This window comes from Nelumbo lutea, chromosome 7, assembly GCF_056320005.1.
Source record: "Nelumbo lutea isolate HS-2025 chromosome 7, American lotus-T2T, whole genome shotgun sequence".
In the NCBI taxonomy this organism is placed as follows: Eukaryota; Viridiplantae; Streptophyta; class Magnoliopsida; order Proteales; family Nelumbonaceae; genus Nelumbo; species Nelumbo lutea.
Genome location: NC_142690.1, coordinates 31,144,422 through 31,170,555, shown reverse-complemented (window position 1 = coordinate 31,170,555; position 26,134 = coordinate 31,144,422). Strand labels below are relative to the sequence as shown.

Genomic DNA, 26,134 nt, shown 5'->3' with positions numbered 1-26,134 from the left:
GGAGAGCTACCTGGTGACGAGCTCCCTGGTGGAGAGCTACTTGGTGACGAGCTCCCTGGTGGTGAACTACCTTGCTGGACTTGTCATTTGACCTGCTCCTAGGCGGTCTGTAACTCAGAGGATGGTGGAGCTCCCTGGTGTAGCGCAACCCAACTGCCCTCTGCATGAGGTGATCTCCTCTCCTTTGTAGGTGGTGGGAGCTGAGGGACCTGCGAGAACTCCATCTTTTCCTCCTCTTTGTAGGCGGCGAGAGCAGAGGAACCTGCAAGAACTGAACCAGGGGGCCCGAGGGTATTTACCCGATGGGGACTCTCCGATGCCTAAGTTAGCACTCTGATTGTCGAGAGCTTGAAGATGATATTAGAGGAATGAGAGAGCTAGAGAGTAGGGATTACCTCCATTTTTTCATTCTCTTCCCCTTGTCTTTGGGGGTTGGAGTCCTTATATAGTGGTGTCCTGTCAAATCAGGTGTAACAGCCTCTATCAAGTCAGGCATAACTGCCTTTGTCTCTCTGCCACAGCCGTTACTTCCAGAGCCGAGGTGGCGGGTGTAGGCGACTGCTGCAGAGTATGGCTCTGCCAGTCAAGGGACAGCTCTCAGGACTGGCAAGCACGGTGCTGCCTAGCGAGAGACGTGGGCGCAAGCCTCCGAATCTGTCAGGTATGGTTGTCAGGTAGGAGATCTTCCTGCAATACACCGAGCTGCCCCTAAGTGCCGAACAACCTATGCCGAGCTACCTGTAAGTGCCAAACTGCCCCTAAGTGGCGAGCTCTTCATAAGACGCCATGCTGCCTGTGGAGTGGCCAGCTGCTTGTGGCGAGCTACCTATGCTGAGCTACCTGTAAGTGCCGAGCTGCCTCTAAGTGGTGAGCTCTTCATAAGACGCTAGGCTGCCTGCAAAGTGGCCAGCTACCTGTGGCGAACTGCCTATGTCAATCTGCCCCTAGCTATACCGAGCTCCTCGAGCTATGCCGAGCTGCCCGAGCTGCCTAGTTGTCAAGAGGCTGCACTTGGTTTGCATGAGGTGCCAGGTGTCACAATTTCACTGGAGGGCCAAATCCGCCCTCATCAAAATTGAAATAATATTATAAGAATGGTGGAATAACAAATTGGAAGAAAAATAGAAATTTTATTTCATTTAAATTTGAATGGTACAAATTAGTAAATTACAAATACAATGATTGGACCATTGCATACTTGGATGAATGAAATATAAAAATGGAATAAATTAATAAAATATAAAAAATACAATATGGTTACAAATTGAAAATACAAAATTATATTGTTAAAAAAATTAAAAATATATATCAAATAAATTAAATAAAATTAAGAAATTTTACAATAATTTGAAAAAATGAAAAATTCTACACGTAGTTAAATTCATAAATCATCATTCATGACTTTCATCATCTGCTTCGGGTGAAATGTCCAGTGTTGTATCATGCCCTCCCTTGTCTTGTAATCTATCTTCCGCATGTAGCCAATCCTTGAAGCAGATGCACATCTCTATGCTCTCATTGTTTATGCAACTTCTTTTGTCATTCAGCACCCTGAAACTTGCACTAAAACAAGATTCTGATGGAACTGTAGACACCAGAGGGGTTAGTAGATCATGTGCCATGGCGACAAGAATCGGATAATTTTTCGAGTGTTCACTCCACCAGGCTAAAATATCAAAATTATTTGGTACTTCACCTAAATTAGAAAAATTTGCTTGCAAATAAAATTTAAGTTCAGTAAATGAACTTGTTGTAGAACTAACAAATTTCTGCCTTCTACTTATTAAATAAAAAAACTTTTCTCTTCTACTACTAGGCTCAAAGTCAGAAGGAGAAGAAAAAGAAGATGAATAAATTGTAGGAAATAACTTCAGATTCATAAAAACTGTACATTTCAAATAATAAATTATTAACTTCTTCTTTTTTATTTCCTATATCAATATTCATATTTTCATAATATGTTTCAAGTAAAATATCTAAACCATCTTTCCTAATCCTAGGGTCTAATATTGTAGCTAAACAATAAAGGGGAGAAATGTTCTCCCAGTATTTTTTAAATTTATTTTCCATAATTTCAACAATACATTAGAATTGTGGATTATTTCTATATTTGGCAAAACAATCACTAATTACCATTAATTGATACAGTAAATTACAACTAGTTGGAGAATAAATTACAGATAATTCATTTGTTGCATCATAAAAATGTTTTAAAAAATCTCTTATACAAATTGTCATTTCCTAGTCTTCCTCAAATATCAAATCATTAGGCATTTTTAAATTATAAAAATAAAAAAGAATTTGTGTATGAGATATACAACTTTCTAACATACCACAGGTAGAATTCCACCTATGCTTTACATCTAATATAAAATGTTTATATTTTAAAACATAATTTTGGCATAAATATTTAAATTCTTGTTTTCTTGCCCCCTGAACTTTATATATATATATAATACAATTTCTAATTTTTGAACTATGACTTGAAATAATATTCAAAGCATCTTGAATACATAAATTTAAGATGTGACATACATATCTAATATGAAATAATTTACCATTTAAGCATGGTTTTAATTGAGGTTTTAAAATGTTTATTGCAGAACCATTATTGCTAGCATTATCAAAATCCAATTCTTATGTCTATTCCATAAGCATGCAAAGTATTTAAAATACTTGTAGCAATAGCTAAGTCACTATGTGGACATTCAAGCCTAGTAAAACTTAAACTTCTTTTATTCAAAATCCAATTCTCATCAATGAAATGGCTGGTAACACAAATATAACTAATCTTAAATTTGGATGTCCAAACATCCGAAGTAATTGCAACTTTAAAATTAAGATTTGCTAACAAAGAAATTAAATTTTGTTTATATGAATAAAAAATTTTTAAATCATTAGTTCTTATAGTATTCCTATAAACTTTTTTATATTGTGGGTTTACAGAACCATGCAACCATTTTTCTAGCTTTGGATCTTCAGTTAACATAAATGGTTGTTCTGCATGTATAATATACTTAGCAAGTTCTTGTCTCATTTTTTCTTGTGAATATCTAAAAGTACCAAAAGTAGTCCCCCTCCCAATCTATGTTTGGGTTGTTTCTCTCCCTTCATCTCCTCTCTCTCATGTGTGACTAGATGTCTACTCAAATGACCTATACCACCCTTGTTACAATAATTAAAGTTTTTCCTACATTTTTGGAAAATGGCCCTTTTCCCCTTCCCCTCAATATCCTCAACTTTGAAAACTTTCCAAACTAGGCTACTCAGCTTAGAAGCCCTCCTTTTTCCCCTAGTATCATTACTACCAGGGGTGAAAGTTCCACTTCCATCGACCTCAAACGCATTGGCATCAGTACTAATACTATCGTGATGCGATTGAATGTCATCATGGTGAACATGTTGGGAAATCGGTTTTGAAAAGGGCCGGCAATTTTTTTTTTTAATTCTAAAAAGATAAAAATTAATCTAATTTGACTTACCCAAATTGTTGGTTCAAAATCCCAACTTGATTTCAACGATTGAAGCCTTTCAATATCCAAGCCTTCCGAATTGAGATGCTTGAGTTGGTTGAACAAGCCTTTTTCTTGTTGAAAGTTGAAACTTCGATAAAATTGAAACTTGAGAATTGGAGAATGCAGAATCAAATAATCAACTAAGTAGAATTTCTTAGATTGCAGATAATTGAGAATGTATGAGTATGAAAGAGAGAGAGAATTAAGAGAATTGTTGAATTGGTGTGATGAGAATGGTGGAGGATAGGGCTATTTGTAGGAATTGAACATAATTCAATTGCCCAAAATACCCAAAAAACTATCTGTTATTTAGTTGTTGGGAGGGGTATTTTGGTTATTGTAAAGTTACTTATAACTTTACCCAAAATTCCCCCCTAAACTAGTTATTATATAGATGTTGGGGGCATTTATGTCATTTTTTAAACCCCCATATGCACAATACAGAAATACCCCCTAATATGGTTGTTTATAGCTGTTGGGGGGGGGTATTTCTGTAAACCCCCCCAAAAGCTGAAACTAGCTATTGGGGCTATATTCCCAGGCGGGCCGAGCGTGGCCCGTTACGGGCTTGGTGGGCTGTGCCGTGCCAGCCCGTGGTGGGCCGTGCTGGCCCATGGGCCTCGAACCCCCGGCCCAGCACGGCATGAACCTCTGTGCCAGGCCTGGCATGACCCATTAGCCGTGTGCTATGCCGGGTCGGGCCACGGGCGGCTTGGCCCGATTTACACCTCTAGTCTTAGTGGGTTGGTTTTAAGTTCTAGGCCTTTTGGCTGGGCTTGGATTTGGGTAAATATGTGAACTTGGCCCAACAAGAACGCAAGGCCAAAACTTCTGTTTTTTGAGTTAACAAATCCGAGGACCTTAGCTTGTAAAGAAATAAAGAAAAAATTGGATCATTAATTAGTTGGCTTGACCACAAGAGTTTAGTAGCCGGAGACGGTTGTATCAAGTCTCAAGCAAACAAGTTCTTACAAGTGTCTATATCTATACTATTAATAAAACGAGAGAATAGCCCCATTTTCTAAAATTTTTCATAGACATTTTTATCCCTTATCTAAGCAACTTTGGCATAAAAAAGGGCATATATGTCCTTTACTCTCACTCCAAAAACTGCCCACTTATAACTATTCAAAATCTATCCATTTATAACAGTTAAGAAGCTGCCCACTTATATTCAAAAACTATCCATGAATTGTAAATAGTTTTGCCTTGGAGATACTATCACGTGAAAATGTACGTACATGTTTATTAGTCTTATTAAAAGGATGAATTGGATAAGAAGAAAAGAACCCTTTGTTGGTAGTTGTCACACCAATATGGGGTTATGACTTTCTTCTTTTACAACTAGGGGGCAGCTCCATTGGCCACGTAGACTGTTGATGAGGGACATCATAATGAGGTAAAACTAGGGGTGCAACTTGGGCAGACCCAGCTCGAGCCCAAACCGGCCCAACCAGGAATTTTACATGGGCTGGGCTTGGATTTTCAGTCCTTGGGCTGGGCTCGGGCCCAAGAAGTTGGGATTTTTTTTTATTTTTCTGGTTGGGCTCGGGCCTAGCCCTTAGGTAGCCCGAACCCATTATGAGCCCGGCCCAATTATATACATTTATACATATATGTGTATATATGTAAATGTTGCATACATATTTGCATATATATACATACATATTTGTATATATAATATTTGTATAGATATTTTGTATACATACATAAATATATGTATATATATTTGCATAAATATATTTATTTATGTATAATTTTAGAGTGGGTTCATTGACCAACTCGAGCCCGGCTTGGGCCCGAACCCAACCCGAGTGCATCAAATTACAGGGTGGGCTGGGCTCAGGTTGGAAAAATTGGGCTTGACCTCAGGTTTGGGCCTTAAGTCCAAATTTTAGTTCCAAGCCTGGGTTGATCATAAACCAGGTCCAACCCACCCGACTTGCTCCCCTATGTAAAACTTAGGTAACATTGTCTATGAGAAAGACAATAATACCCCTATTAGACTAGTGCATATTCGTTTTTTTATGTATCTATCTATTTATACCGTTTTTATTTACACAGGTTTCCAATCTTATTCTTGTGTTTAATAACTATTTTTTTTAAGCATGATAAGGCAAATCATTAAGTGCTCAAAGAAATATTGTCAATCAACAACACAAGCCTCTAGGAAAGGAGTCGTAGACCAAGTATACATAGAAGAAAGAACAAGAGCAGCCTTACTTGCTAATCTAAGGGAAAATACAAATGAACACCGAGGAAGATTAGTGCAAAGAGCTTTGAAGTCGGCCAATGTTTTAGGGATTTACCAGGGAGGAATGAAACTCTCCCCAAACAGAGCCTATATAGCGGTTAAAGAATTTCCGTCAAACACTGCATCGGAAAGCTTAAACTCCTAAGAAAATTTAGTACTCTCCAAAATAGCCAAAGATTCATCTTCTACTGTGGAGCTTTTAGCAAACTTCCTCGCTCTATAAAACAATAGCATACCATGATGGTTGTGAATTACATTGCTTATTCCAGCACATGAGCCAGATGTGGCGCCATCAAAGTTCACTTTCAATTGGTTGGCTAGAGGCCTGGTCCAAACATTTGGAACAATGGGAGCCTGCGACAGAGGGTGTATGCACTCTTACCTGAGATCTGATTGAATATGATTATGTAGTTCTTCAATCACTGGTGATGGTAGAATGGATATCTAAATCCCTGCCCTCCAAAGCTTTTTTGCAGCGATCCTTCCAAATATGTCACATGATAGATGAATGAATAAACAAATGAATCACATCCCATTTTTAATAAATATGGGACACAATTAGGGGTGAGAAAAAAACTGAAAAACCGAATCGATCGAAAAAACTGTTCAAAATTAAATTGAAGAAATCAGTTAATCAAACCGGTTGGTTTGGTGTTTTCAAAAAATCAAAGGTACAAATTCAGTTCCGGTTAACCAATATAGGGAACCGGTGGTTAACTGAACCGATCAGTATACATATATTTCTATATATTTTTTATATATTTATGTATATTTTTATATTATATATTATATATATATATTATAAATTAATATATATGCATTATATATAAATATATATATATATATTTGTAATATATGATATATTATTTATTATTCAAAATATAATGTTATATATTTATATATATTTTTATAATATATATTGTAAAAATTAAAAAAACAAAAAAACCAACGATTAATCGAACCGGTCAACCGGTTAACTGATTGATTGTGGTTCGATTTTGGTTATCGGTTTTTCAAAAATCGATAATACTAGTTCGGTTTAAAAAAATGCCCATAATTTGATTAACCGAACCGTGAGCACCCTATAGTGATGAGGTTAACAAGACACGTTTTGTTATTTCGGGGGTGTGCCATTTTGCCCTAATCAGTTCTTTGGCCATCAAAATCACAGCTTTTTTATTATTTTATTTTTGTTACTGCATCAGGTCATATCAAGCAAATCTAAGAGAATCAAACCTGAAAAAGGCCTATGCCATCTCAGAATTCAAAAATTAAATCTCCAAAAGTGGGATGTGGTAGTTAGCTATAATACCTCATGAATTGTTAGAAGTGAGATATACAGGTAGTGTGGTCGCATGAAGAGTCTCTTTTACGTTTGTGATAAATGCAAGTGCTATAAGTCTTTTAGAGTATGGTTGATGGTGAGAGAAATAATATTGTTAGGAGAAAGGAAAGATCAAGGTCCTCCCTTAAAGTAAGACTATTAACTCAAGTACAATTATACATGTGCGTTGGCTATTTTGTTTGAATCAAGAGGTGTTAGGACTGAGTAATTCGGGTTATGTATAAGTAAGTATTGGTGTTTTTCAAAGCTAAAACATGTTTGTAGTAATTTCAGACAAGCGGAAGCACAAACAAAAGATCTCCAAGGTGGTTGAAAAATAAACCAATGTGAAGATTGTTGGTTTAGAAAGGAAATGGAAAAATCATACAAGGGATAAGGGTTGGTTTATGTTTCAAATCACATGATACCATGTATTGTTTCTCATTTTCTTTTATAGTAAAAGAACAATTTTCATCTCTTTTGTGGACATAAATTGCATTCATTATTTGAAATTTAAATTTTGACACATAAAGGGAAAAGAAGATAAAATTGACTACCATTCCATTCCTTATCTAGATACATAAAAGAAATACATGTCAATTACTTAAATATAATCTGTGGTTTCCAAAACTATTTAAATATACCTTGTTAAAGATTTAATTGTTAAGATTGACAGAAAAACATTAAAGGACAAAAATGCCCTTGATTGTTCTTTAAATTTTCAAAACATGCACTTGATTATTCTTCCAGAAAAATAGAGAATAGAGTACTCTTTCACTTTAAAGACTTCATCCGTGCACACAGTAGCCTTGTTGAAGGAATCTAGTAATTGAAGGACTCTCCCCCTACAATAAACTTGGTCATTCATATTTGATGTGAATAAAAAAAAAACATAAAAGAAACACAACCATATATTCTTGATCAAATCAAACTTGCATCTGACATCACTTTTCTACAAATATCAACCAAAATTTTCTAATTTATTCTTTTCATTTCACCTTTTGTCTCCATAACTAAACCAACACTTTGTTGAAATTGACTTGTTTTGGTACTATATTTTTGTTTTATCACATTTAGGGATAGTACTGTATTTTTGTTGTATAACATTTAGGGAGGGTAACAGGGCAGATTTAGGGAGGGTAAATTTTAGACCCTCCTTGTCTCCCAATCCTTTGCCCACCCTAATTCTCATAGTAGATTTGGATTTTCAAAATTCAAACCCTCTCTACACATGAAAATGTAAAGCCTTCCCACATTTGATGGTGGGGCGGGTTGGATCCAAAAATCCCATCTAATTTCCTGTTATCAATAAACAAGCAAAATTATATGAACAGACATTTCAATTATTTGATTGAAACATGTAGAAAACACATAAACTATCAATTATCCTTTACACAAGATTTGAAATATCTGCCAATATATTGATAAATTAATGGGATTTTTTACTACACTCCACCTCAGAATTCTGATTTGAACTGTAGACCTACAACAATTCAAAAGTTAAAACAACTCCACCTAAAACACCCATACCCACTTGGGAATTGGCTTCAATTCCGAGCTGGCACCCACTCCAACTGTACGGTGGAGCTAAGATTTCTGGGGGTGGACTGAACAGTAAAAACCCCTAAATTAATTATAAGTATTAGAGGTATTTTAGTAATCAACACGGGTTGGGGAGAGTTGGGTTTAGCCTAATACCCTACCCTATGCTACCCATACCCATATGGGTTGTAAAATCCCAAAACCTATCCCCACTCCAAAACCTGTTTTTTCAAATGAAAAAAATAAACCTCATAATGGCCAAATAGGGTGGAAATTGTCATCCCTAATCACGTTCTATTAAAGATGGCTAAGACATCTAGGATCTAGACCTTTGCCTGACTCAACTGGCCCAAAGTAGATTGTAGTATCTTGACCTGCCAATGTTTGTCCGATTGAATGGATTGTCCCTTCTATGCAATTCGCAATTATTTCCTGATATCTAATGTTCGGAATAATTGTGATTGTAATTCAGTCACAATGTCCATTGCAGTTGCGAATGGTTACTATAAACTATAGAGGCTTGAGGCGTGGCTAGCAAGAGCTTGAGCTCTCGTAAGGAAAGCTTGTCAAAATCAAATGTCATCATTAGAAAGTGAATACTATATCACAAGAAGCTATTTATCACAACACCCATGAATCTCATCAGTACCATTTCAAGTATTTCAAGTACTATACACACCTAGGTTTGTCACAAGTGGATCTTACATTTCAATAGTTAGCTCCAGATTATAATAAATGTATGATGTTGTATAAACGGCCCTAAATGATTCATTAATGAAGGGCCTATTTGTGTCAATTGGGGCCACCCAGTAGGGTATAAATAAGTAGTTTTGAAAACCAGAGGGTAAATTTAAGTAGTTTAGTGAAACCACATAGTATATTTAAGTAATTAACCCATGAAAAAAATATATATTTGGTATCTAAGCTTGTAGTCAAGAGGTATTATGGAACTGTTACAGAGCTATCAATAGACCTTGGTGTAGCTAGGAGGAAATATCTCCACTTGTTGAGAAGTTTTTCATATAGTACATTTATAGAAAAGTTGGAGTGTAGATTGCTAATTCAAAAATCTCTAATTCAGAATAACATTTCAAGATTAAGCTCTCTTGTTAGATAAACTTTTCTGTAAAATGATATTTCAAACATCCTTGGAAAAAGTGGTTGGAAAAAAGTAGACTAAAAAAAAATAACATCCTTGGACACATACTACCGACTAGAGTGAGGGTCAAAGCACTTGTATCCCTTTTGGACAAGAGAGTAACAAATACACACACACACACACACTTGATGGACTTAGGTCAAGTTTGAGGCGAGAAGGACTCATATCATGAACAAAACAGCTACACCCAGAGACTTAGAAAGGAAGGCAAAAAGTATAGTCATTAGGGAATAAAAGCTAATGAGAGGATTGAAGAGGTAGAGTTTGTAAAGGAAGCCTATTAATGAGATAGACTGCAACTTCAACAACATCTCTCCGGAAGCAAGTAGGCACATGCTTCTGAAAAAGTAGCCCCCTAGCAACTTCAAATACATGTCTACTTTTTCTCTCTACTACATGTTTTGTTGAGGGGTATGGGAGAATGATCTCTAGTGAATTGCCTCATTTTCTTCAAGAAATATTCTTAGATGTTTTTCAGAGTACTTAGCATTTTTAGACCTTATTTTATTATTTTGATGTTTTTTCTAAATTGTGTTTCTGCCATTTTAAAAAAGTTTTGAACAGTGGAGGGGATTTCCTATTGGCTCTTCATCAAATATAACCAAGTATATATTGAATAATCATCAATAAACAAAATAAAGTATTTATAGCCACCTATGCAAGGGATAGAATATGGCCACAAGCATCAGTATGTATCAAGTTAAAAGCAACATCACTTTTTCTATTACTTGAAGAATATATAGTTCTACATTGCTTTGAGAGATGACAAATTTTACATTATAGACATAAATTGGACACAGGTCGATAGACTTAAAAGACATGACCAAGACGGCAAGAAAAAATTTTATACTGTTCGGGAAAATTACATAATTGTTTGTCCCTAAGAGGGTGCCCAAATACAAAAACAATTAACAAAAAAAAAATCCCCAAAAGCCCCTGCAACAATACATATTGTCAACAATCACAACCTGTGAAGATTCATGTATGCAATAGAGGCAAGTGGGTGTACTTGATAGGCGATAAGAAGAATCCTTAAGAAGATGATCCTAATCTTGAGAAATGGATACAAGAAAATTACATTGTTAAAGGGTGGATAGTGTTATTGAAACCTGTTCTAATAAGTTAAATGTAGCCAAAGCCTATAAAGTAAAGAATGATGTGAACAATCTTAGATAGAGGGAGAAATCCTTAACAATGTACTTTTCAGTGTTGAAGTCTCTTGGGCAAGATATTGACCTAATGTAGGTTGTTGTTTGGGAGAGTACCAAGGACGCTAAGACCTATAGAAAGTTGGATAAGAATAGGGTATTTGAGTTTTTCACTGGGCTCAACTCCGAGCATGACATCACTAGATATAATATATTAGTTAAAGATGGTGTATCTCTATCTCAAGTCTATCCTATGGTCAATAGTGAAGAGAGTAGAAGGTAGGTATAAAACCTAAAGACTACAAGTCTACGACTGATCACTTTGAACATGTTGGATTAAACCTAAGGTTGGTGACGAGAAGAAGGATATAGTTTGTGAAAATTGCAAGAAGTCCAAGCATACAAACTACACATGCTGGAAGTTACATCCAAGTTTAAAGCTTGCATAGTTTAAGAATCACAATAATAGAAAGAATGGGAATGTTAAAGGTGGCAATGCAAATATAGATACTACTTTAAAAGGTGAAAAGGGACTTGATGATGACAAGTCTACTATATAACAATTTATAGTTGCAAAGGCAAAGTTTGAGAAGTATGGAAGGATCATCAACTAACAATAAGCCACTTGTATCTAAATTTTCCTATTCAAGTATCTATGCCATTACAAATCATGCTATTGTCTTAGGTAATTGTAGGATTTCTTGGATCATAACCTCTAGTGCTTTTGATTACATGACAAGTATTTTTCATTTGTTTAACACCTATCACCTAGTTGAGATAAAATATCCCATGTTGATAGCTCCTTTGCCCCTATTTTTGGTAAGGGAGGCATTAGAACCTCAGATTCCCTCACCTTGTTCTCTGTCTCTCATGTACATAGACTTAATACTAACCTATTTTCTATTAGCAACTTGATGAAATCATTAAATTGTTGGATAACCTTCTTTCACATTTATTGTCATTTTTAGGAATTGAAGTCTTAGAAGCTGATTGGGAGTGGCCATAAGGAAAATGTGATATACCTATTAGATGTGCATCAATAGAGCTTGGTACCTCCTCAGAAAGTAGCTTGTGGATCCATTGCATTAGTTTATTAATCATGCTATTTCACATCACTGTTGTTTAGGTCATGTATCTTTATCTTCTTTGAGTCTTTTGTTTCCAAATTTATTTAATAGAATAAGTTAGTCTAGTCTTCATTGTGAATTTGTAAACTTGCTAAACATTGTAGAAATTCCTTCCTTTCCTTCGAGTAATAAAACATACACTATTGATTTTAATGTTGTGCAATTTGATGTGTAGGGGCCTTACTATTTACCTTGCATGGGTGGCTATAAGTATTTCATTTTGTTTATAGATGATTTCTCTCGGTATGCCTAGATTTATTTGATGCACTCTCATGATGCACAAAAAATTGTTAAATAATTCCATGGATTTATTCTTAACCTATTTGATACTCGAAGAAAAATATTCTACAAAGATAATACTAAGGAATATTTTGAGAAGAGATTGACTTTATGTTTTGAGCAATTTAGGTTTGTTCATTAAAGTTCTTGTACTCGAAATCCGTAATAAAATGGTGTGGTATAAAGAAAGAGCTACCACATTATTGATATTGCAAAGAGTATGCTCTTTGCTTCTCATGTCCTAGTCAAATTTTGGGGGGATGAAGTTTTTACAACCACTTATCTTATTAATCGTATGTCACCCAAGGTCTTGGGCTTTATGTCTCCTTTTAGTGCTTTCTTCCCCAATTCAGAACTTTTCTCTATTTCTTTTTGTCTTTTGTTGTACTTGTTATATTCACATTCTTAGTTCCCAAAGGCATAAATCTAAACCTAAGGCTTGAAAATGTATCTTTTTAGGCTATGCCTCCAGACAAAAAGGGTATTGTTGCTATGATCTGGTTAGTAGTAATTGTTATGTTTCCATGGATGTAACTTTTGTAGAGTTGGTTAAATTCTATGATATTCCTCTTGAGGGGGAGTATATTGTTGAGCTATTTGATTCTCCCCTTCCTATTCTTGTTGAGTCTTGTGTAAAATCCCTTACTATGCCTTATGCTCTTATCTAGTCTATGCTTACACCTTGTTCGTCTATTCCTATTCCTCATCCTCTAGCTACCTATTTAGTTTTTTTCACCTCATCTTATTTGATGTGGACGGAAAAACATACGATATGCAACACTCCAAGTGTACAACAATAAGAACAAAAGAATTACCAAGCTAAAAACAACAAAACAAGTTGGATTTTTAAGGATTTCAGACCTAAACTTGAAGTAAAGCTCCTCTTGGAATAGTTTTGCTATGGTAACAATGGCGTCAAGTTGGCCTCTTGTGTAGACACATAGTGATATAGGGATTAGAAGGTAACAAAATGGTTGACTCCTCAAAACCCGAGCTCCCAATACTTAAAACCTCTAGTTGGGGCTGAGCTACATCTCAAACAAGAGAGAAAGAACAAAAAAAAGAACCCTTCTCCTTTATAAGACTCGACGGTTTGCTAGAGAAGCCAGTTAAAATATTTACACTCACAAACAACTCCTTAAGAACAAAACTAACTTCAAACAAACCCCTAAAAGGTTACAAAAAGAGACCTAAAATACCAAAATCCCACAAATGTGCACTCAAGTGCCCCTGACCAGAATCTGACTAATAAAATGGTGAAAATACCCCTGGATCCAAATTGTCAACAAAGCTACTCAAAAACACCAATGTGGGATCCTATTACAAAAAACATACAAATACATAATACATTTTCACATTTCTCTCTTTTTTTTCCCTTTTTTTTGGTCTCATCACTATCATTTAGAGACTTAAAGGTGGTACCAAAGGCACAAGCACAATCAAGAATTGGTTGATCCCACTTCTTCAATTGAGCCTCTTGCATTTTCAATTACTAGTAAGACTATAAGTTCTAAGACAACCCTTGCTCCTACACCCACCTTTCCAGACGTATTACTAAAAGGAATGGTAAGAGGAAGTGTACTACTTATTTCATTTCAAGCACCTTTCCTATACCCTCCTTTATCCATCCTATTACTCCTTTTTGGCCTTCATCCCCCATATTTATATTAGAAGCTTTATCTAAGCCAGAGTGGAGGGATGCTATGATAATTGAGATAGAGGCACTATATAAAACTAATACCTATGATATGGTGAACTTGCATGATGGGAAAGAATGTATGAGATGTAAGTGGATTTATACTATTAAGTATCGTATTAATGTTAATATTAAGAGGTTTAAGGCATGCCTAGTGGCCAAATGTTTATCCATGAATCCTTGAATATGGAGTATATTATTTGGAGACTTTCTCTTTGGTGGCTAAGATGAATTCATTTAGGGTTCTCTTCTCCTTGATAGAAAATTTTTACTAGGCATTGAATGGGGACTTGAATGAAGAAGCATGTATGTCCTTCCCCGTGGTATAGATACAAGGCAAGGTGTGCAAATTGAAGAAGTCTTTTTATTTACTAAAATAGTCCCCTAGATGTACTACTCTTGTGAGTTTTGGTTACACATAGACTCAATCTGATTACATCTTCTTTGTTAAGAGGAGAAATTCTTTGGTTACATTTCCCAATGTCTAATGTTAGTTGAGTGGTTAAGTGTTGGTGGGCTTAATTTAACTTTTATGTTTAAGTTCTTTAGTTTGTTATGGGCCTTTAGTTATTGGGCCTAAACTTGTTTTATTTTTGTTTATTATGTCTTGGTGTCCCATTCTCAAACTTCTTCTCTTATCCTCTTCTTCCTCTAGTATCAGAGCTCCATTTGGCCTGACTGACAACAACTAACTTCTTTCTTCTTTCCCTCTTCTCTGTACTTTTTTCTTTTCTCTTATCTCTGCTACTGTGAAGAAACCGTAGGACTGATAGTAGACAACAACAAGGTCTATATCTAGGGGTTTTTCTTGGTTGTGGGGCCCAAGGGGAGTTTTTTCCCATAAGTTTATGCCCTAGTGGTTCTGCAAGAGTTAGTAGCCATTCGGATTCTAGAGAGATCTATGTACAACAGATCTATGTAGAAAGACTAAGTTGATAGTCCTAGTTATTGTTAGGGAGTTTGAACAGACTGCAGGGGTGGTCACGACCTAGGTTTCACTTCCAGAAGTGGCATTGTTGACCTTCAAATCTGCTCTCAGCCCAGAACTAGTTATAGAGGGTGCTTCAGTATAGTTACGGAGGGTTTTTTCAGCTTTGTAACAACTCTAGTAAGTCTGAAATCTAGTTCCTTGTGTTGTGATTACAGTTGTGGTTACTGTATGAGAAAGAATATGTCTTCAATATCAAGAGAAGTGACTTGTAAGGACAATATGATTGGTGGGGGGTCTTCAAACTTGGAAAACCCAAATTTGCACAGCTTGCAGATTACCGATGTGTTGTTAGATGAATACAACTTTAGAGAATGGTCTGTTTGAGCCAAGATTTTCATTATTTCCCAGGAATTTAAGGGTTATTTAGATGGACTGAAGAAGAAACCTAAAGAGGATGATGTTGATTATTCAATCTGGTATAAGGAAAATGCTACCGTTATGCCTTGGTTGCTTGCCTCAATGACTCCAAGAGTGGTTAGGATTGTTCGACACTTCCCTACTGCCTCTAAGATTTGGGAGAAAGTGTTTAAAACCTATGGACAATGGAAGAACAATGCAAGAATTTATAGGCTAGCCCAAGATATTGTTGAATTGAGACAAGGAGATATATATGTTTGCTGCAACTTACTTTGCAACTCTAGAAGGACTATGGGAAGAACATGACCATCATCTTGTATTTGATTGGGAAAATACAAGAGATAAGGAGAGGCATAATAAAAATATTGAAGAAGGCAGAGCTTTTAAGTTCTTGGCTGGCCTAGACCCGATGTATGAGAGCATAAGATCCCAAATTTTGGGAAGGGATGAAATTCCAAATTTACATCATGTTTACGATCTTGTAAGGAATGAAGAGGTTAGAGGAAAGAGATGCAAGTTGACACCCAAGTACAGCCTGTTGAGCATTCAGCCTTGATTTCTTCAACCCAAAAGGGGGTAAGCATTTAGACAAAGAGGCATATTAAGTGCTCCCATTGTGGAGGAAACGGACATGTGAAAGAGACTTGTTGGATTCTTTATCATCACCTGAAACCAGCTGCATTAAAGAAAGACAAGAAGCCTTAGGAGTCAAACAACAAGTGGGAATGTTGTCATAAGCAATAATGGTGACAACCCAAAGAACACACCTACAGTTGCACCTCCTCCTATGGGATAGACTACTAATCCCCGCACATCAGGGTCCTTTGATTTCACTACTGATGAGGTAGAAATCCTTAGTTGACCCATGGCTCGTCTAAGGAACAATTCCCTTGCTTTCACATCTCTTGCCAGATCAGGTATTGTCTCTGCTCATAGTGTAACTAGTCCTATAGTGTCTGATAAAACTCAGATTAGATGTTCGTATATATTCAGATTAGAAGAAAGAGAATGAGAGAGAGAGAGAAGGAGAAGGAGAAAGAGAAGAAAAAGAAGGAGAAAAGTCACTGATGAAATAGAGAGAAAAATCTCAAAATCTATAGTCAACCCTTCTTTTATTTATACTCTTCCAAGATATACAAGGATTACCATTGTGCCCTCACTTAAGTGAGGGTCACATCAGCAGAGCAATGCATATATAACTAAACATAAAAGGGTTGTACTACCCTTGTATAGCTGACTCTAACACTCCCCCTCAAGCTGGTGAGTATATGTCACATAGTCCCAGCTTGTTACATGTATAGTCCACTCTTCCCCGATTCAACCCTTTGGTAAATAGATCTGCCCATTGATTTCCTGTGTTCACATATGTTGTACTTATCACTCCACTAAGAACCTTTTCACGTACAAAGTGGCAATCTACTTCTATGTGCTTCGTCTTTTCGTGAAACACTGGATTAGAGGAGATATGAACTGCAGCTTGGTTATCACAATATAGTTTCATAAGAGTGTCAATAGAGTATCCCATCTCCTCTAGTAGATGCTTCAACCACACCAGTTCGCATGTTGTGTGAGCCATAATCCTATATTCAGCCTCTGCACTGCTTCTTGCTACCACTGTCAGCTTCTTACTCTTCCATGTCACTAAGTTCCCACCAAGAAAAGTGCAATACCCTGTAGTGGATTTTTTGTCAGATATGGACCTAGCCCAATCAGCATCCGTGTATCCCTCTATCTCAAGACTTCCTCCACTCTTATACAACAAACCACGACCCGGAGCACCCTTCAAATACCTCACAATCCTTAGGACTACCTTCCAATGTGGGATTCTCGGATTCTGCATAATATGACTCACTACACTGACAGCAAATGAGATACCAAGTCGAGTGATGGTTAGGTAATTAAGCTTACCCATCAGTCTTTTGTACCTTCCTGAATCCTCAAACTCCTCACCTGTATCACTACCAAGTCTAGCATTCAGTTCCATAGGTGTTTCAGCTGGTCTGGCACCCAACAACCCTGTTTCCTCTAGCAAATCAAGAACATATTTCCTCTGGCACAGATTAATACCATTCTTGGACCTTGCAACCTCTATCCCTAGGAAGTATCTTAATTTTCCAAGATCGTTTGTCTGGAAGTGATCATGCAAGTAGACCTATTCATGGGCCGGGTAGCCCGATGGCTCGGCCTGCACCTCGGTCGGGCTTGGTCATATAATTAGGCCCGTGGGTCTGACCTCAGGCCTAACTGTGTTTCGGGTCGGGCTCGGAATTTGTCAAAAAAGTCTGGCCCGGCCCGACTCAGCATTATATACTTTATAAAATATATAATATGTATTTTATATATTATATAAAATATATAAATAATATAATATTTATTAAAATATATATTTATAATTTAATATATACATTTTTTATTCTTTTCTTTATAATTTCTCTCTCTCTCTCTCTCTCTCTCTCTCTCTCTATTCAGCCGCTTCAGTAGTAGTAACAGTATGGGCTAAATTTCGGGCTCGGGCCCAGGCCTGGGCTTCGAGCTTTTTATGAGGGTCGGGCTCGGGCCTAAGTTGTAGGCCCGATGGTCGGACTGGTTTTGGGCTCGGGCCTTAGAAAAATCTATTAATACAGAGTGAAAGCCTGGCCCGAGCCCGGTCCGGCCTAGCCCATGAACAGGTCTACATGCAAGTAAGTCTTCAACCTATCAATTCCAAGTCTGTCACTACCTGTGATAACAATGTCATCTACATATACCACCAAGAGAATCTTCATAGAATTTGATTCATAACTGAATATGGAATGATCAACCCGACACTGTTTCATTCTAAACTTTTTCACCACTTCACTAAATCTCTCAAACCATGCACGGGGAGATTGTTTAAGTTCATAAATAGCCTTCTTAAGTCTACAGACCTTCTCACCCTCCCCCTGAGCAACAGACCCTGGTGGTTGCTCCATGTACACCTCCTCAAGAAGACCACCATGTACACCTCCTCAACAAACCCTGGTGGTCAATCAAACATTGCAGCAAGAGAAATTAGAACACGACGGTCAATCAAACAAAGCAGCAAGGCCATCCCAACACTTGGCGGCATAATAGTATTAGCCTTAGCAGGATAAATCTCCCCAGACTTATCCAATGGCTGTGAACATTTAAAATTAACACGAGTCTCTATAAGTGTCTAGTTTTAGGGTCTTACAAATAATTATACCAAACAACATGAATCAAACCTGCACTTTATTTATTTACACTAAATGTCAAAAGTACATCAAATCGGATTGAAGCTAAGGGCATACAAAACTGTCTAATAGCTCCCACTTGCACTTAGGTCCAATCTGGTACAAGCCGGAGTCCCATACTTTCCACGTGTTTCTCAAACACATTCTGCGTCAGTGGCTTAGTCAATGGGCCTGCCACATTATCCGCTAATGCTACATTCTGAATTAGGACGTCCCCTCTACCAACGATCTCCCACAGTACATGGTACTTCCTCTCGATGTGCTTTGACTTCGAATGGGCCTGAGACTCTTTAGCTTGGGCGATCGCTCCATTGTTGTCACACAACAACGGGATGAGTGATGTGCTGGACGGAATCACTCCCAATTCGTGTATGAATTTCTTCATCCACACGGCTTACTTGGCAGCTTCACTTGCTACAATGTACTCGGCCTCGGTTGTGGAATCTGCAGTGGACCCCTGTTTGCTGCTTTCACAGCAAACAACACACGATCCGATTGTGAAAAAATACCCAGATGTAGACTTTCTATCATTTGGATCCGACTGGAAATCAGCATTGGTATACCCTAGAACTTGTAGTGAACTACCATTGAACACCAGACAAAACACTTTTGTCTTTCGAAGGTATTTAAGTATGTTCTTCATAGCAGTCCAATTCTCCTGCCCTATGTTGGCTTGGAATCTGTTTACCACACTCACCGCCTAAGCAATGTCCGGGCGAGTGCACAACATGGCATACATGATGCTCCCTACGACTGAGGCATATGGAACGTCTCTCATGCCCTCAATCTCCTCAAAAGTCTTGGGAGACATCTTCTTGGAGAGAGTGACTCCGTGCCTGAAAATAATGTTTCCTTTTCTTGGATTTCTCCATGCTGTATCTTTTGACAATTTTGTCAATGTAAATAGCCTGGGATAATCCAATTATCCACTTCGATCTATCTCTATAGAGTTGAAGACCTAGTATATATGAAGCTTCTCCAAGATCTTTCATGGAGAACTGTTGTGATAGCCATACTTTGACCGAAGTCAACATTCCTACATCATTCCCAATGAGTAGGATATCGTCCACGTACAACACCAAAAAAGTGATCTTATCCCCACTAGACTTCCTATAAACACAGGGCTCATCCGAATTCTGCTCAAAGTCAAACGTTTTGACGACATAATCAAAATGGATGTTCCAACTCCTAGAAGCCTGTTTAAGTCCATATATGGATCTATTAAGTTTACATACCATGTGTTCCTGACCAGTAGCAATGAAGCCTTGCGGCTGCTGCATGTAGATATCTTCACTAAGATCTCCATTCAGGAACGTGGTTTTGACATCCATCTGCCAAATCTCGTAGTCATGGTTCGCTGCTACAGATAGCAGGATCCTAATGGATTTAAGCATGGCCACAGGCGAAAAGGTTTCTTCATAATCGATGCCTTCTTTCTGAGTATACCCTTTCATCACCAAACGAGCTTTGTACGTCTCAACCCTGCCATCGGGGCCCTTCTTCCTCTTGTAGATCCATTTGCAACCAATTGCTTTTACCCTGGAGAGCGGATCTACTAGAGTCCAGACCCCATTGGTCTCCATCGAGTCCATCTCAGCTTTCATGGCCTCCATCCACTTATGGGAATCTATGTCTAACATAGCTTCCGCGTAAGTTACGGGATCCTCCTCACTAATCAAGGCTTCCACCAAGTAGCTATCCTGGTCATAACCATATCGGACTGGTGGCCTGGATACCCGAGTGGATCTTCTAGGTTGGTCACTACGTGGAACTTGTGGGACATCTCCCACTGCTCATGAGCTCTCCTCATCAAGAACTATTTCCTGACGATGGGTGTCCAGGATGTATTCGATTTCTAAGAATTGAGCGTTTCGACTGTAGAACACTTTCTGCTCACTTGGATCATAGAATAGATAACCCACTGAATCTTTTGGGTTGCCTATAAATAGGCAACAACTGGTTTTGGACTCCAACTTGTCCGCACTTGTTCTTTTAACGTGTGCAGGACAACCCCAAATCTTTAAGTGTCTTACACTTGGCTTCCTTCCGGTCCATAGTTCATATGGTGTTTTTGGAACCGATTTGGTTGGAACCCGATTCAGCACATAGATATTAGTCTCTAATGCGTATCCCCAAAAGGATGTGGGTAATTCTGAGCGTACGAGAAGTGACCGGACCATGTCCAACAAGGTCCTATTCCTCCTCTCTGAAACACCGTTGAGTTGAGGTGTAGCAAGAGGAGCTAATTGTGACACTATCCCGTTGACCTTTAAATAGTCCCTGAATTCGTCAGAGAGATACTCGCCACCTTGATCTGATCGAAAGGCCTTAATTTCTCTCCCTAACTGTTTCTCGACTTTCTGTCTGAACTCTTTGAACTTTTCAAAGGATTCAGACTTGTGTCTCATTAGATCATCTGCAAAAGGTGATGAAATACACGTATTGATTCCGTGTCCTAACACTCAAAGGACCACATACATCAGTATGTATTAGGTCAAGTGTGGCTGTAGATCTTTCAGGCTTACCGTCAAATGGCCTTAGTCATCTTACCTTGAAGGCAAGGCTCACAAGTGGGAAGATTTTCTATGGTTAGAAAATCCAAAGGACCATCCTTTACAAGCCTTGTGGTTCAGTCAACACCAATATGGCTAAGTCGGTAATGCCAGAGGCACGTGGGATTTACTGTATCACGATTCATTTTCTTTGGATTTTTTACCGACGTAGTTTCGATTAAGTTAGTTTCCAGAGAATGATGTAGAACATAGAGACTGTTCTCCAGTTCCCCGCATGCGATGAATTTGTTATTCCGTTTAACAGTAATCATATTACTAAAATAAACAATATATCCATTAGCACACAGTTTAGAAATAGAAATTAATTTTCTTCTCAAGTTCTATACATAAAGATAATCTTTAAGTACAAGCACTCCTTCTCTAAAGACTAATTCTACGGTTCCTATTGCCACAGCTGCAACACTTGCAGTCATTCCCAAGAATAGTGTCACTTCGCCTTCACTCAATCTTCTGCTATCTTTGAACCCCTGCAGTGAGTTACACGCATGAGTTGAAGCCCCGGAGTCAACACACCAGGACACAGAAGTAACTAACATATTAGTATCTATGACACAAGTTTCGGCGTTACCTTTCTTAGATTCTAGGTAGGCAGGACAATTCCTCTTCCAGTGGCCGGTCTGCTTGTAGAAGTGACAAACATCAGATGCCTTATTCTTATTCTGCTTCTTGGGTTTGGCAGCTTTCTTCTAGGGCTTCTTTGCCTTTCTCTTTTTCTTGCCTGATTTGTTAGCATCAGCAAGCATAACCACAGACTCATCCTTCTTGAGTAGATCCTCGGCCCTCTGCAACATATTGCTGAGTTCCTGGACGCTGACATTCAGCTTATTCATGTTGTAGTTCATTGTGAACGCATTGAAGGAAGAGGGCAAAGAATTTAGGATGACATCCACTTGCATGCCAAGATCTAGCCCGGATCCAAGGGCTTCGAGTTTGTTAATGTAGCCCATTATCCGAAGACATTGGTCATGAACTTTCTGCCCTTTGGACACCTGCGCGGTCATGAACAGTTTTAGGACCTTCTATCGAGTAAAACGGTTCTGTTCTTCATACATTGTTTTTAGACTATCCAATATGTCATTGGCTAGTTCGATCTGATCAAACTACCTTTGTATTGAGTTGTCCAATGAGGCAATGACAAAGCAGCGGGCTAGGGAGTTCTTATCCTCCCAATCATGGTAGTCCCTCCTACAGGCCTCAGAAGTCCTATCACCCGGATGCTCCGGGGTAGGAAGTTAGGACCATCATAAGATTTTTGTACCAATCGGCATAGTTTGGGCCCTTAATCTTGTTATTATCTAGAAGCTTTGCGAATTGACCATTTGCCATTTTCTGATAAAACAACAAGAACGCTAGTCCACAACCTTAGTTTGATTCATGTTACCTACATATATATGGTTTTTAATCTATGTTCCATTCCCATTTGTTCATCTCTAAGATTTCTCTCATTTCTTAGTGATGGAGATGATGAAAATGTCTCTGGAAATGTGGGAAATAACATGGGGTGTATGAAGCCAACTGTTTCAGTTGCATAACCCCACCACCTTTCTGTGACAGATCATATCCACTCATCAAATGAGTTTCCCTTTGGCCTCTGTCAGACAAGGTTTAGAGTCGTTTTCAGGTAAACCTTTCTATCTAGTGAGTGCACACCCATCATATTCAGGTTACGCCAAGGTACCGTGAGAGAGTTCCCATTTTCTGGTGAAGCCCCCTCCCACATCGGTCTATGACGCCCCTATCATCTTATGAAACACTCTAACAAATCTAACAACAAATGGATAGCCCAATTTTATGGTACGTTTCCTTATTACTAAATGACCCATTATTGTGCTAATGATGGAAGGCCTTTAGAGAGTCCATCATATGGATCTCCCTATCACATGCACTCATATTTGCTGGAGGGAACTAAATTACGCCCTAGTTCTAATTTTAGGTCAAACCAAAGTGGCTCCCACTAACATTCATAAAGTCAGATTTCTGTTGGGCCTTAATCGGCTAGGGGTTCCGTACGCATCCCTTTTCAGGGTTGCGGGGCCCACCATGAAAGGAGGGGTCATCTAATGACCTTAAGGGACACCATGGCAATGATGTGCATTCAGCCATGGAGTGCGCAAGAGCCACTAACGAGTCATCATGGGCCAAGTGCTTATGGCCCATGGTCGCAGCACATCAAACATCCAATCATCACATGTAAAGGAGGAATTGATCCAATCAATTAACTGTTGTAAAGCCCATTGAACAACCCATTTGAAATCCATAACATTAACTATTAATGTCTACTAGGTGTATGGGCTGAATCGCAGTTAGCAGTTCGGCCCATACAACTTTTCTCACAAGAGTGGGCTTTTGCAGTTTTAACCTTTTAAAACTGGGCTTTACAGATGGGCCGAATTAATCCCTGTAATTGAACATCAGATTTGGAACCGCAAGTGTGAGAAAAATGGAGTGAAAATGTCCCCTTCGTACCCTAGATTCGGTCCAAACAGTTTTGGTCCAATCTAGTCCGAATATGTCCGAAACAGATTTTCAATTCAAGAATTAATCCATGAAAGATCTGAAATTTACAATTTTGATTTTAAGCAATCACAAATCAACTATAGGCTGTTCGCACCACCTGCAAAACAGAGGTTAATCACTAGGGTTGCAGTTTCACAAATTGCATATCGCAAAAAGAGATTTCCCCATCTGTAAATCTCCAGCGCCGCCTTCTTCTTCCTTCTTCTTCAATCAAGAAAATAAAAAACAAAAATCCTATTTCTATTAATTTATTACATTCTTGATCAAATCCTTTACATTCAGTCTAGAAAAATAAAAAAAAAATTATTTACAGACAGAATTGAATAAAATAAATGAAGGAAAAAGGGTGCGGAGACCATCTACGCCAAATCTGCACTGCGATCTCCAGGTTCGAACAGTCCTTTAAATCAAAACAAATAAAGAACAGTTCTAAATAAATTTTGGAGTAAACAAAAATTAATTTCAGATCAGTCCCCCTTAACAAGAAACAGTTTTTTGAAAAAAAAAGAAAACAATCTGCACAAATCTTGGCAGAACATCTTCTGTCCATCTGCGTAGGTTCAGATCTGATTTTCTTTTGGTTCAAGATTCGAACCTTTGGCTCTCATACCACTGAAAGAATGGTAGAATCCATCTAATGGACACCATGAAGGTTGCGGAATGGGTGGGCGAATTTCAAAAAATTTTCCTACCTTCTTCTAACTGGGAACATATTCCCTAAATTTAGAATGCAATATTCAATGATCATATTTGAACCATAATCGAACCAGATCTCAACCAAAAAGAAAATGGAGGATTTATACCTGATTCGGAGAAGCAGTATCTCCCAAAGTTGGTGTTCGCGCCCAAAGAGGACACCAAGATCCGCTCCTGCTGAACATGACACAACTATAGGTGGAATGGAACCAGCAGAGTGCGTCCTACACACTGGATCCTTCTCAAGAACCCTATGGAAACTCTGAGCACCAAATCTTTTTCAGTCTTTTCTGCAAGACTGATGTCAAGAATTGATTTTTTGTTTTCTTTCCTCTACAAAGATCAAATTTTGCAAAAAGGAATGGTGGCGACTGGAGAAGAACTCCTAGGATGAAGATGGCTGAATTGCTTATCTTCTCTCTGGAGTGTGTATGTGATCTAATCTCAATTCGCAGGATGCTTTCTTGCTTACAACCCTTGGTTTGAAATCTCTTTTTTTCTCTCTTAGGGTTTCTCCTCTTTTCTTCTTGATTAAGAAAACCTCCTGATTAAGAGTTGTCCCAATCCAAATCAGTATTTGGATAGAGGATTATCTTAATCCTATCTACAGATTAAGTTAGTTTATTCCTGATCTTATCAGGAGGTTATCAGATTCAAATCTGATTTGAATGTGGTCTCCCATAGTGGATAAGGTTAAAGGCCCAATACTTTTGCTAACATTAATCTCAGATCCGCCCCATGGATGGGTGATCATATCAGCCTAGCTCGAAATGGGCTTTTGGCCCATTAAGCATTCAGTGCTTAACTAGTTTCTGATGCCTAATTGGGCTTCTTTGTATGGCGTGGGACCCAAGCATTGATCTACCCACCAGCCACATGGGTTCGGCCCAGCCTTTATTACAAGGCCCATCCGAATTCACTGAAAAGCTCTGTAAACCCCTGAGCCCATCACATGGACCCTATGGGCCCAACACTTACATTAAGTGGTCCCTGGGCCAAGCCATCTTATAAAAATCCAGGGACTATGGGCAGGTGCAAGATTAGCCCATCAGGTACTATCCTAAATGGTCTTACACTTAACTTCTCAGCCCTTAATGATCAAGCATTGCCTGACAAGAGATGACCTCTCCCTCGGCTGCAAGGAACAATGCCGCATTCTCTACTCACATGGATCCCGGGAATTAAAACCATTTGCAAATACTTTGAGACCGTACATATATATATATCATATATAAATTTTGCAAAACAAAATTCCAACGATTGAAATCAACTGCCGGCAGTTTGGTTTCCATCAGAGAGAGTGCATTCCCGATCATTACCTTTGTCCAACAAAGGGGTTGATCCTGTCACTATGATTACCCACTCAGATGAATTCTCAGGCTGCCCCAACATGCCCAGGTTTTGTCCCCCGCTAAGGATCTCACTGATTGGCATATCAAAGACAAACCAATCCGACACTTAGTGAAGTGTCATAATCGAGTCTAGGGGTCAGGTGTATATTTCTAGTTTTGGCCATCTATCTCCAAGTCCAGGGCAATACTGGAAATCTGGTCCGGTTCAAGGATTCAAGTAATCCCATACTGCATGTGCCTTGGGTCTTACCCTGGTGGCCGAGATAGGCCATCCCAACACTTGGCGGCACACCAGTATCAGTCTTGGCAGGATAAATCTCCCCAGACTTATCCAATGGCTGTGAACATTTAAAACTAATACGAGTCTCTAT

The 26,134-nt window shown here is 38.3% G+C and overlaps 1 protein-coding gene across 19 annotated transcripts in view; it reads right to left on the bottom strand.

The window, feature by feature from the left end:
• Nucleotides 1–7,613: 7,613 nt before the first annotated feature.
• Nucleotides 7,614–26,134, bottom strand: part of LOC148845963 (rab GTPase-activating protein 22-like) — a 119,930-nt gene continuing 101,409 nt past the window's right edge. For 17 of the 19 annotated variants that reach the window (XM_088953164.1, XM_088953146.1, XM_088953165.1 and 14 more), the window contains one exon: nucleotides 7,614–7,938. In XM_088953164.1, the coding sequence (XP_088809290.1) occupies nucleotides 7,882–7,938 (57 nt within the window). In that variant the 3' untranslated portion in view covers nucleotides 7,614–7,881. Of the gene's footprint in view, nucleotides 7,939–23,754; nucleotides 24,116–26,134 lie in introns of those variants that run through there. The other 2 variants (XM_088953173.1, XM_088953157.1) reach the window with 1 other exon arrangement.